This window comes from Humulus lupulus, chromosome 8, assembly GCF_963169125.1.
Source record: "Humulus lupulus chromosome 8, drHumLupu1.1, whole genome shotgun sequence".
Classification (NCBI taxonomy): Eukaryota; Viridiplantae; Streptophyta; class Magnoliopsida; order Rosales; family Cannabaceae; genus Humulus; species Humulus lupulus.
Genome location: NC_084800.1, coordinates 16,248,905 through 16,262,522, shown reverse-complemented (window position 1 = coordinate 16,262,522; position 13,618 = coordinate 16,248,905). Strand labels below are relative to the sequence as shown.

General features: G+C 33.4%; 1 protein-coding gene across 1 annotated transcript; it reads right to left on the bottom strand.

The window, feature by feature from the left end:
- Nucleotides 1-3,714: 3,714 nt before the first annotated feature.
- LOC133795074 (uncharacterized) lies at nucleotides 3,715-4,842 on the bottom strand. Its single transcript, XM_062232524.1, has 4 exons — nucleotides 4,226-4,842; nucleotides 4,083-4,089; nucleotides 3,863-3,971; nucleotides 3,715-3,740 (listed from the first exon to the last, which is right to left on the bottom strand). The coding sequence occupies exons 1-4, from the start codon at nucleotides 4,840-4,842 to the stop codon at nucleotides 3,715-3,717; spliced, it is 759 nt and encodes a 252-aa protein (XP_062088508.1).
- Nucleotides 4,843-13,618: the final 8,776 nt, after the last annotated feature.

Below are 13,618 nucleotides of genomic sequence, written 5' to 3'. Positions count from 1 at the left end.
TTTTGGCTGAAGCAAAAATGTCAACAGATATTACGTGTTTTCATCGATAATATTTGACATGCGATATATCGCAACATGGAAGGCGATATATCGGCACGAGGGCATTTTTGGAAATTTTCATGGAATTTCGTAGGTTTGTTTCGTGGAAATAAAAGAAGATTGAATAGATAGAGATAGGGCTGTTCTGGACGGCAGGGAAGAAGAACAGAGAAGAATTCATTAGTTTTATTTTCATTTTTTTTATGCTTTTGAATTTTAGATTATACAATGATGTTTAATATTATGAACTCAATTATTATTAGAGGATTTTAATGTAGTCACTGGATATTCTTTTTATCTCTAATGCAATTTCTATGATTCCTTGAATTTATGTTTATCTATTGTTCTTATGTTTAATGCTTGTAATTGATTGGCTATCTTTTGCATGATTATTGGTTTTAATTAAATATCTGAAAAGTGAGAATTGGAATAGCTTTAGGCAATAGACATATATTTCAATTTAGAACGAAAGTATCAAATTGATTTGTGTAGCAATTAAGTTTTTGTTCTTAATGCGGTTTATGTGTAGAATTTATCACAGACATGTAGAGAATTCACAGGTAAACTGAATATTTTATATCTTGAGAAAGAGTATAATTGTCAATAGTAAACCTGCTATAATCATAAGTATAAGAATCATATTAGTGGTATTATTTTTTGAATAGAATTGAAGGTTGGTGAAATTAAAATGCTCTAATATTTCTTTTATATTAAATTTTGCTCTTCTAGCTTATTGTTAGTTGTTAATTTGTCACTAAACTTTTATTAGTCAAATAGAAATAAAAGTTTGCTTTTGGTAATTAGTAGATAAATTCTCTGATGGAACGATCCTGTACTTTCACTACTATTACTTGTTTGTTTGATTGCGTATACTTGCACAGTAGAAATTTCGCAACAATGATTGCATCGCAAGAGCATTGAAACACCATCGATTTTGCATCGAAAAAGCATCGTTTTGGCCAAAAATCAAGTTTTCATGATTGTTCGATTTTGCATCAAAAAAACATTGTTTTTGCCAAAAATCAAGTTTCATGATTGCATCGCAAGAGCATCGAAATTGCATAAATTTTGCATCGAAAAAGCATCGTTTTGATGCAGTTTAGATGCTTTTTTTTATGGTGTTTTGATGCAATTTTGATGCAAAATCAATGATGTTTCGATGCTCTTGTGATGCAATCATGAAAACTTGTTTTTTTGGCCAAAACGATGATTTTTCGATGCAAAATCGATGGTGTTTCGATATCAAATTGATGATGTTTCGATGCAAAATCGATGGTGCATCGATGATGTTTCGATGCAATCATGAAAACTTGATTTTTGTCTAAAATGATGCTTTTTCGATGCAATTTCGATGCAAAATCGATGCTCTGCACTCAAATTTGATGAAAACTTTGGATGTTCATATTTTTTCACTCAAATATCAGTTTCAGATGATTTTTTTTTAAATTTTGGTATTTTTTCGAGATCTACAAGATCAGAATGTTAGAGAGAGTGAGAGAGTGAGAGATGAGAGATGTTAGAGAGAAAAAGTTTGGATTGAGAGAGAAAATTGGTATTTAAATGCTAGGGGTATTTTTGTCTAAAAAATTGAAATTGTCATATTAACTTATGTTGGCATATTAAATTTTTTTATTAAGTTATTATGCATATAGCATGAAATTTCCCTTTATTATCTTTTACGACAAAATTGTAAATGTAAGTTATTGGCTTATTTATCTACTTATTTTAAAATTTATGTGAAATAATGGTTTAATGAATGATATTTTATTTTTGCAGTTTTTTAAAAATAGTATAATATAAATCAATTATTTATGTTTCTTGTGTTTAATTAATACATTTGTCCAGTTGAGTTTGTTTTTGTGAATAATTTCATATGTAAACAATAGAGTAATTTTGATACAATGGTTTGGTTTGTCATTTCATAACAAAGATTGTAAATGTTGAGAGAATGTTATTGTTTTCTTCAATAATGAAATGAAGTATATTTTTGATTTGTCTTGATTTTTCTCTCTTTCTCTTTAAGGTTTTATTTGAAATTTAGATTTTACTGAAAAGAAAAAATATGAGAGAAAATAATATAGAAAACAAAATCTCAAACTTTTATAATATACTAGAGAGAAGCAACATGTAATACACGTTTGCTTAGTTTTAAAGTTGTAAGCATTGTCTATAATTTTAATAAAAATGGTTCACTATTTTTTTAAATAATATATATATATATAATAGAATGAATTATAGTTTTATAATATATAACTATTTGGGATAATAGTGGCAAAAGTACCCAAAGTTTGAGTTTTGTACGCAGCATAGACCCAATGTTTATTTTTAGTGTCAATAGTACCCATAGTACCAAAAAGTGTTATTCCGTTTGGTTTCCTCCGTTGGTGGCATCTGGATGTACATGTGTACGCATTAGATTATCCAGAACCTTTATTTAAATCTATTTCCAAAAATAATGAAATTAAAACTATTTCCTAAAACAAATGAAAATAAATAAATAAGAGCTTTCCTTTTAAACCTTCCCCTTCACATTAGATGAGGAAGAACAAAAAGCCCTGAAAAACCATTCGAACGTGGCTTAAGAAGCCATTGCTGTCGAATTAAAGCACTTGGAAGAAACCATCGGTCGAGGGTCTGTGGCATTTTAAATGGTAGAAAAGGTTCATTTTCATCTTCTTCGGGTGTGGACAATCGAGGAAGGAATATGGATGAGTTTGATTGTGCGAGCTGCAATTGTGGATTGCAATCAGTCGTGAGGACTTCGTGAATCAAGCGGAATCTTGGGAGAAGGTTCAGAACTTGCTTCAAAGTGAAAGTAAGATTCAATTTTTTGTTTTTTATTGCGTGTTGCAATAGATTGGTGCTTTTTGCTTTCTGTTTTTTTTAACTGTTGCATATATTGCTGCAATTGTAGCAATATGAAGCAAAATAACATACTGAAATGTAAAACTAGATTGCATCATTAAGACCAAAACCAAATTTAGATTACAAGTCATATGTCTAAACCTATTTTTCGGAGGTTGTTGTTATAGTTCTCTTTCATTTTTTTTTGTTCTTAACAATCTTACAGTCTGATGGGGGTTGTGATTTCTTTCGGTGGGTCAATTTAGAGTCTTCATCATCTCGAAGAGGTATGATTCCAGGATGGGTGAGAAGGTTCGAGGCAGAGGATGGAATACATGTTAAAAATGATGTTGCTTGTAATGTTTGTGCTCATTGTAATAATGGGATAACTTTTATTATTAGTTGGGAAAAATTAATTTGTATTGTAATTGTTTTAGTTATATTATGGATCCTAAAGTAGTGTTGGTGTTTGGTTTGTAAAATGTAAACATTTGAGGTATCCTTATTGGCCTCTGTATTGTAATTATGTTAGTTTTGAATGAATGCAATTTGGTGAATCTTGTTAGTCTTTATATTTGGTGCACTAGATAAAAACTAAAGTGTTATTTATTTTACAAATTGGTTTTCTTATTTCTCAATGGAATTGTCAAAGAAAAGAAGTGCATCCGTACTATTTCTTAATGATGTTCAACAACCTCCTGTAATGTTAAACAAAGATTTTTTGCAAGAAAAATAATGCAATATATATTAGCTTCCTCTTGAACAAAACATGATGTTTTTTGTTACAAACCAGAAAGTATAGAGGAGTGACCTAATAACATATGTCATCTGTTATAGTTCAGTAAAAAGGCTATTGCCTAAACCAGATTACATAAAATAAACAGATACAAAAAATTAGGCTATTGCATAAAATAGATGTTGATTACAAAAAAAATTGGCCATTTGGTTTGTTGTGGTTGGGTTTGGGAGGTTGAACCACCTTGTGCAGCCTCCCTTGCCTGTTGCTTAGCTCTTCTAATGTTTCTTTTCACAGTTGATGGGGTTGGATTTGTCTTTGGTGGCCTTCCCATTCTTTTTCCTTTAACATTCTGCATGAGTATGAAAGGTAATAACATTAGTAGCCCTTCTATTTTGCTGCAATAGATTGCTACAACTGTAGCAATTAGAAGCAGTAAGATACCATATTTCAGATTGCATACCTGATTACTGAACCAAATTACAAGCAATCATTTCATACCAACTTAACCTATAAATCAGATTTCACCATATTTTAACATATTTAAACATTTATATCTGATCCTTTGCTGGATTCTTACAAGAATCCTTCGAATGCCCTACTGACCCACAATTGATACAATGGTTAGGCTGTCCTACCCTACTTGCTTTAGTTGCAGTGGCTGATGGAGGCTCATCTATTTCCCTCCTTCGAGATTTTTTTGGCCTCCCAGGCAACACCGTTTCTGATGGTGGGTATATGGGATTTTGGCCTACATCTGGCCATTTATCAAGTGAGGGCATTGGTTCTATGATGCCAATGTATTGAGCCAAAAGGGTGTCCTTCTTATAAGCAACATTAACGAAGTCCATGATATTGAGATTACCACTCCATATGGCAGATAAGGCATGCCTACATGGTATCCCAGAGAGTTGGAAAAGTCTGCAAGTGTAGACCTTCTCAACCAGATTCATAGAAAAACACTTGAAGTCTTTATACTGAACCTGGAACCTATGAGCATCAACCCTGGTGCATTGACAATGCCTGGCAACTAATTTATTCTTCTCTATCACTTTCAAGATCCTTTTCCCCACAGGCTGTACCCATTTTCTTACACTATCTCGTTTTACATAGTACCTATTCATCAACCAATACCTAATTTTCTCAAGCAAAGTGATAATGGGCTTCTCTCTTGCATCCAATATTGTAGCGTTGAAGCTTTCACAGAGGTTGTTCAATAGCATGTCACATTTAATGTAACGCCCTGGCTACCCCAGAACAGTTACGGTGAACGATGGACCGGAAATTTGACTCATTGCCTGAGTCCTTTGGTCAAAAACGTGCTCTAGGTGTAATTAACGGGTTAAGGCATAAAACCAATGAAAAGGAAATGGAGATTTTTATTACAAACTGCTCTGCAGAGCTAAACAAAACATTTACAAGTGGTTCTCAGTACAAAATGGTCATTACAGTTTTAAATTTACAACCCCGCCGACCTAAGCGGCAAAAATAGGGTAAACCCTCTAGTTCCTCTGAGAACACCCTGACCGTGGCAGTCAAGCGGCTGCATATGTACACACCATCACATCAGCTCTCCACTCAAGGCTATGTGAGCTTTTCTTTCCCTTTACCTGCACCACATAGCACCCATGAGCCAAGGCCCAGCAAGAAAACATAACACTTTACATAAACATTATCAAATGATTATCGTTATAATCACACTGAACATAAAGCTTTCAACAAGCAAATGAATCATCACATGATTTTAGCGGGAGAGTGGCTGCTGAGTAAGCCACTAGCCTCCAAGCTCTGTTTGTTCATCGACCCTCAGGGTCGGTCAGGCATTAATGCTTCTTGAGTCATTCAATGCTAATAATCGATTAGATCCAATCTTACTGACTTGCGTGACACACGCCAAAGCCGTCCTGACTAATAAGTCAGCTCATCGTGACCAATGCCCAATACCACTGCCGAACCTGACTAATAAGTCACAGCTTCACAGTGATACTAGCACTCTTGTCAAACCTGACTAATAAGTCAGTGCCATGCACAAATGAGCAACATATGCTAAGCATTCCATATATAATCCATGTCCATATTCTCACATTCAACATGCCTCAGGAATATCCACGCATGTCACACTTGGGGTGCAGTTTTCTTACCTCTGGTCCGAGCAAGAATAAATAAAAGAATGACCCTGAGAACGATCAACCTTTTGGTCCTTTAGCGGTTACCTGGTCATAACCAAATCATGGGATTCCATCAATAAAATGAATAATAAAAGGTTCCCAAACCAAAACCTAACCTCCGGGACCTCAAACACTACTCAACCGGGTAGTAGGTTCAATCCCGAGGCCTTAGGCTTGCACCCCCGAGCCAAAACACTCTCTTTGGCCAAAAATGCCTTAAGGGCCGCGGCCCTCCTTGGCCATGCCGCGGCCCGCCCCTCAAACAGAGGCGGCTAAACCCAGCAGCTCCCAAGGGCCGCGGCACACCCTGGCCATGCCGCGGCGCAACGCCCATTTCAGCCAAAACCCCTGTTTTCTTCCTCTACGATTTCACTTAGAACCAACCCTTCAAACCCAACCTAGACACCACCCAAACCTCTCTCAAACACCCATTAACACCCCTAAACAACACTCAAAACTCTCCCTCATCATAACCCAAGGAAAACACCTCAAGAACTCCCTTTAATTCCAATTTTCTACACCTAACTCAAGAGCTGAAAACCATGATTGAAAACAGAGCAAAACCAGTAAGAATAAGGATCAAAGCTTACCTTAAACTTAGTATAGAACCCTCTCCAATGGCTGAACCAAAACCACAACCTTAGCCCCTTGATTTCCTAGCTTAGCTCCACACTTAAGCTCAAAATTCCAAAGAAGAGAACTATGGAGAAGATTGTACGGGAAGGAGAAGATGAAGCAAACTCTGTTTTCCCAGCCATCCATACATTATATATATCCTCAACACAAATGACCATTATACCCCTAGGTATAATAAAGCTCCTAAAGTCAACTCAAGGGCATTTTTGACATTTTCCACCTACACCGTTAATGATAATTAACACTTCCCAATTCCCGCTAATCTCAAAATTCTCAAACACCAATATTTCACATCCCGTTACCCTTTAATGCCCGGTAACACTCTAATCATTAAAACACCCCGAGACTCACCCCGAGCCCCGAGCTTAAGCCTGTTATGACCAAACCGACATTTAACATTTCCTTGATCGTCTCATGCCACATGGCTCGAACAAACCCACATCATAATGTGGTCTCAATTTATATCACCAACATGCGTACAATTAATCAATTTACCCTCAACGGGCCAAATTACTATCACACCCCTGTATAAACAAATATGGACTCACATGCATGCATTTCACATCATATCATAATATAATCAATACATACATGCATTTTATCAACTAATAACATAATTAAGCAAGTACGGCCCTCCCGGCCTACTGTTCACGCCGCTAAATACATCGGAGAATTCGGGGCATTACATTTAACATCGGTCTTGAAATGACTTTTGGACCATTCAGATGGACTTTTCTTCATTAGCCAATCAAAGGCCTTCTCATTAACACCCTTCAGTTCAACCATCTTTCTCTTGAATTCTTCAGGTGTTGATGCTCGCGCACATGCCCATAATTTTTGTTTTAGCAATAGACTGGGGAACTCCTTGAAGTTAGAATGTAAATGCCTCACGCAGAATCTGATCTCTGCACCTTCAAAGAGAGTGGATAAGGCATTTGATAAGCCTTTCTGCCTATCATTGATCATTGTAAAATTTCTATGATCTACCTCACAAAAATCCTCCTTCAGTAGAGTTAGAAACCACGTCCATGTTTTGGTGTTTTCCTTTTCACATATTGCATAAGCAACTGGGAACATAGAGTTCTCAGCATCAATACCAATAACTGCAAGTAGTATCCCTTTGCAATACCCCTTTAAAAAACATCCATCCAAGCCAACCAAAGGCCTACAAGACTTAAAACCATATTTACATGCTTTAAAGCATATGTAGACCCTCTCAAACACTTTCTTATCAGCCACCATATTGCTTTTAATAATGACAGTGCTGTCTGGTATCAGTTTCATTAGTTGTTTGCAATAATCATCAAACACTACATATTGCTCAGCCACTTTGGGTAAGTACTCATTAGGTACCCTATATTTTATCAAAATACAAACTTGGTACCCTGAAATTTGAAATCGAACATATTTGGTACCCTTGACTCAAATTTGATCAATAAATTTTTATCAATATAACCAAACTGCCTCAATTATATGAGTTTCAAATTTAAATTTAATTACTTAAATACATATAAATGATAACAATTTGATCATATTGATAAAATTTGGGTCCAGGGTACCAAGTATGGACGGTTTCAAATTACAAGGTACTAGATGAGCATTATTGAAAATAGAGGGTACCAAATTTGTATTTCAATAAAATAGAGGGTACCAAATGGTTATCTACTCTAAAATGTATCATAAAGCTCAAACATACCATGAAATGTATCATAAAAGTCAAACATAAATATCTCATAAATTGTCTAAATTTCTAAAATAAAGTTAACTTTTGTTTCCAGAACTGGATTCCTAGATCCTACTATCCTAGAACAAACTTTAGTAGTAAAAGCAGTTTTTGGGGTTTTTTTTCTTCTTCATTTCTCTAGTTCAAAAGCACGTTTGGCAAAGGAGAAGAACGAGAGGGAGAGTAGAGGAGAACGAGAGAAAGGAGAGGAGAATGGCTGAGTGAGTGAGTAGGGTTTCTAACCTTATTGGTCTTAAGTTTCATTGGGCCTATTTAAATCTAATTTAATTTGTTTGAAGTTTTATTGGGCCTATTTCAAATCATTTATGTTTTAATTTAATTTTGGGCATAAAAAAGCCCATTACGAAAATACAAGCCAAGTACACCTCTTTTTTTTTTTTTTCCCTAAGTTGCCTCAACACAATGACTCACTTCTGCCTGTGAATTTTTTTCCGCCTCAAATTGATGTGCGCCTAAAAAACGCTTTTTTAAACCTTGATTGGAAGGTAAACTAAGAGTATTAGAAACGACTTCTTTTTTCTTTTTGAAATAGTGAAATGAGACTTTCATTAATCAAATAAAGATGATGGAAACCACAGGAGGGTCACTTCCTCTAGAACATATCAGGTGTATGGCTAGAAACTCCAGCACTCTTCGCCAAGCCATCTCTTGTGTTATTGTCTTCCCGATTAATGAGATTAAAACTACATAGGCTAAATTTATTACAAAGCTCTAAGACTTTCATAGAAAAACTCCATAGCTTTTAATTTGAATGGCAAAGAATCCGCGAGTAGATATATGCTTGACCACCCCTTCTCAGAAGCCCATCACAAACACAATACCAATTCAATCTCACCTTCTAGAGCCGATGAAACGAACTCCATTGGGCTATCGTCTTTACTGAATGCCGCTGCTGCAATCCCTGCCTCATTATTCTTGAATGACACAATCGTGAAGACCTTTGATTTGTTTCAAAACGACAAAGCAGCTACTTAAACGACAAGGCATCAGATCTTCAGCATTCAAATTTTCCCCCAAACTATAAACATGTATATCTTTGTTTTCCAGTTAGCATCCCAAATGGCAAGGCAAGCAGTATAAATGAGAAACTGATATCTCTCCACTCCTTCAGACTTTGCTTGAGAAATTGTGCTAGACAGTTCACCATGATCCTGTCACTTCTAGCAGCCAACTGTTCGGTAAGCCATACTGTACGCGTCAAGAAGCAGTCCTTGAGCACATGCAAGAAGATATTAATAAGACGCTCTTGGCAAAATCAGCGGGGATTGTGGCTACAAAGGAGACAAATTTTTGTAAGCCTTTCATGCAAAAATACTGTGCTCGTTCCTCCTTTTGATCGGTGGAGAATAGTTATAAGGAATCCTTGATCTGGAAAGGAATTCTAGGTGCTAGAAGTATCACCAAGAAAGGAGCTAGTAGTACTGTGATTGGCAATGGTTCACAAGTTGATATTTGGACACAACCTTGTATTCCTTGGTTAGAATATGCTGAGTTCAGAGAATTGATGGAGTCAATCTGCCTTTTCTTCTGATACGTTCCTCTATATATGTTGTGTTTGAACAACAACAACAACCTCAACTTTGCATATAAACTTCTCTGCACAATTAATCACAAACCAGAGAACAAAACCAAGAATATAAAAAGTAAATGACAGAAATTAAAAGAACACAATGTTTATTGAGGTTCACTCCCTTAATGAAGCTACTCCTCTTGAGAATTCTCCTTTCACTATGACAAATGGCAATATTACAGAGTTTGTGATCAAGATAGCTTGAATTTAACAATGGTGATCAATCTCCCTTGTACAGTGACCAGATTGATGAAGAGCACTTAGGAAACACCCTTGAAAACAGCTTTTTCTTCTTGCCTTTAGCTTCTCAATTCTGCTCTCAACTCTCAATCTCAAATCTCATTTATTACAAGTATTTCAAAACCTCACCAGACAAAATTCTCTCATAAACCTTCTCTTAAATCCTAATACAATGATTTACAAGATGATCTTATATATATATATATATATAATACAATGGCTCGATTAGCCTATAGCGAAACTAACTGAAATAATAGAACTAACAAAAATTAGTTATCCAATTTGATCAACCAATAAAAGAAATAAAATAGAAGGAAAAAATATATTGAACCAGGTTTTATTAAGAGCTGATAACAACAATATATAATCAAATATCGAAATAGAGGATCGTATCTAAATTCGCCAAACTTTCAGTCCAAAGAAAGAAAACAGAGTGAAAAGAGAGAGAGAGAAAATTATTACTATTCATTCATAATGAAAGAACAGAATAGCTCTGTTTAACAACAGAACAGAGTGACCACTTAAATTTGGATGTACCTAACAAACTAATTGCCATATATTTTCTACATTTAACAAACTACTGAATTAAATATTAAATATGCATGGTGCAATATAGAGCTGACGATGAGGAGTTGGTTTGGGTAGCAATCATCGGATTAGTAATTTTTTTGGGAACTTTTTTAGACTTACTACAGTTGATGAAATTAATATTTTTACTTGCAATTTGTCTATTTGAATATAATCTCAAGCTAATTTTATTTTATTTTTTTTAAAGAAAAACTATAATGAAGATTTAGGAAGTAATAATTGGAATAGTAATTTTGGGAACTGTTCTAGACTTGCTACAGTTGATGAACTTTAATAATAGTCATTAAAATTAACAATATCACTAGTAAACATTTGTTGTGATTTAGGAGTATTCCAAATATTGTTTTTAATCTAAACTATCGGATAAACATGAACTCTAATCCTGCATTTTTTTTAAACAAGTTGTAACAAAAAGAATATTATAGATGAAGCTTTTTTAATGTTGAATTGAGTGTGCGTGCATGCATATATCTACATTGATTATTATAAATAAAGCCAACTAATTTGATAAACAGTCGAAACTGACTGAAGAAAGAAAATTGATGCATTTATTTGTACGGTACAGAGCCAAAATAGAACCAAAATACTTGGAAATGAGTAAATCCATTTAGATTAATTAAATAAATAATTACGTGTCAATCCAGGCCAGCTACCTAAGTTTTCATCATTCATGACTCAAGATTTTATTTTACTTGTTTAACTTGTCAATTTATGACTTTCCTTCTCCATACCAATCTTTAGTACTACCTGTCTGTATTGTATTGTATATTTGTACTTGACCAAGTTTTGATGATATCTCTCTCTCTGTTCTCTTATATCAAAAAAGCCAATCTTTATTGACTTCATGAAAACTAATATTAAAGCGTATAGAAGAAGAAGAAGAAGAATATACATCACAAAACTTGTTTGTTTGGCTTGATTGGTGCAAATTTGTACTCGGACGGAATCTGTGTGTACAATGGAAGAAGCTTCCTTCAATGTTATTTGTTTTTAGATAAAAACATTTCCCTCGAGCTATACTAATTAATAACACATTAAAAGACCGTGTATGGATTGTCGAATATAGCGCCTGCATTGTTTTTTTTTTTTTTAATTTAAAGTGCTAAAAAGACAAATAAATAAATAAAAAACAACGAGAGCCAAAAGTATATTTAACGTAAACATATGATAAAACGGTATAGAGTCTTTGATAAATAATTACTCACAATCTTCGTTTTGTAACCCTTTCCCAAAAAAAAAAAAAAATCATCTTCGTTTTATAAAATTAACGTCACATTATTTTTCTTTCTCTAAAATGGTTGGTGAAATGAATGCCACAATACACTTCTAAATGTTCACTTTTTTTTTTAATCAAAATTACACATCTGAACATTAAAATGTATATAAACCCTATTTTAAAATTGTTTTAGCATATAAGAGGTGAGTTTGGGTATTGGTATTATTTTTGTTTAGAGGAAGGAAAAAGCCAAAATAGTAACAAACTTTTTCTTTTCCTTAGAAAAATAGCAACAAACTTGAAAGACACTCCTCGACTATCAACCAAAATGGCTTAATTGATACAAAAAACACAAGCATCAAGCCAAGTACACTTATAAGTGAATTTTTAAGCAATCTTAACTAGGCAACGATTGCTAAATTGGAAGATCAAGACTTAAAAAAAATACAAATGAATATTTGAAAGAACATTGTCTCCCTCTTTTAGAATTAGGATCAAATGCGCAATATAAAGCAAAATTTAAACTAAAAAGAATCAATTATCTTTAATAAGTTTTCAAATAAATAAGATATGAAGAACAAACTAAATGAAATAACAAACAAATGTGTTAAAAAAAAGAACACTATTATATCGTAGACATGAAAAGAATAATAAGATAAAAGACTGTTAATCTTATTTATTTCCAATTAGTTTTTCTGTTGAAGGTAAAGGAATGATCAACTAATAAAAAAATATTGAGTTGTACATTAATTTTGAAAGTTTACAAATTTGCACATTAATTTGAGTTGAGACAATATATATATTTTAATAAAGTACACTATAATATATATTTTTTTAAAGAGAGACGTGCATCCATATTTTGGACATAATTTATGTTTACAAATTTAAGAAGAAACTAATAGATATATAAGAATTTAAAGCCATATAGTAAACTTCAAATTTTGTGAAGGATAAATTAAATTTTATCTAGAATTAGCTATATTTAAATAAATTTTATATATAAATTATAAAAAAAATTGAGGGGGCATTTGACCTCTCCTCCCAATGTGGCTCCCATCCACAAATGGGTCATCAAGTGATTTCCAACCTCTACCACAAAAAAGAAGTTTATTTTCAACATGTAGTTTTGTGACCACTTTTATTTTATTAATTTGATATATTTATATTTAAATACCTAATAGAAAACTCAAACAGATGTGGCAGAAAATATAAGGACCTAAGAACATGTTGAGGCATTTTAAATAAAGCAATTAACATGTTGAAAATAGAATAGTTATTCAACTAAATGAAGAAAAATTGGTGAAAATAATTTTTTTTTAGTGATTTTGTACTCTGGCTTACTTTTGATAATTTTTTACAAAATTATCTTAATCTAAAATTTGACTAGTTGTCTAAATTTTTCGATCAGTTGTCTAAAATTTTCGACCAGCTGTTTATATCTCTCGACTATCTGTCTAAATTTTCTACTTAGCTTTCTAAATTATGAGAAACTATTTTACAAAAAAAATATTAAAACTAGATTAGAGTACAAAATAAATTAAAAACATAACCCATTTTTACTATTTCATTTCATATTATTGGCACAACTATAAGCCCACATGGATACACTATAAATAAACATATGTAACCATGTATCTTGTCATAAGCTCCAACACCAGGTAAAGTACTAGCCTATTTCAAAAGCCCATACCATACAAATTCAATAAAGACACATAGCTAGCTCATTGTTTGTTGCCAACCATATTCAATAATTTCACCTTGCAGTAGACACCGTCCCCAAATCATTCCTGGCTGATTTTAGTTTTTATATATGGAAAATAAGCCATGATTTGAGTGG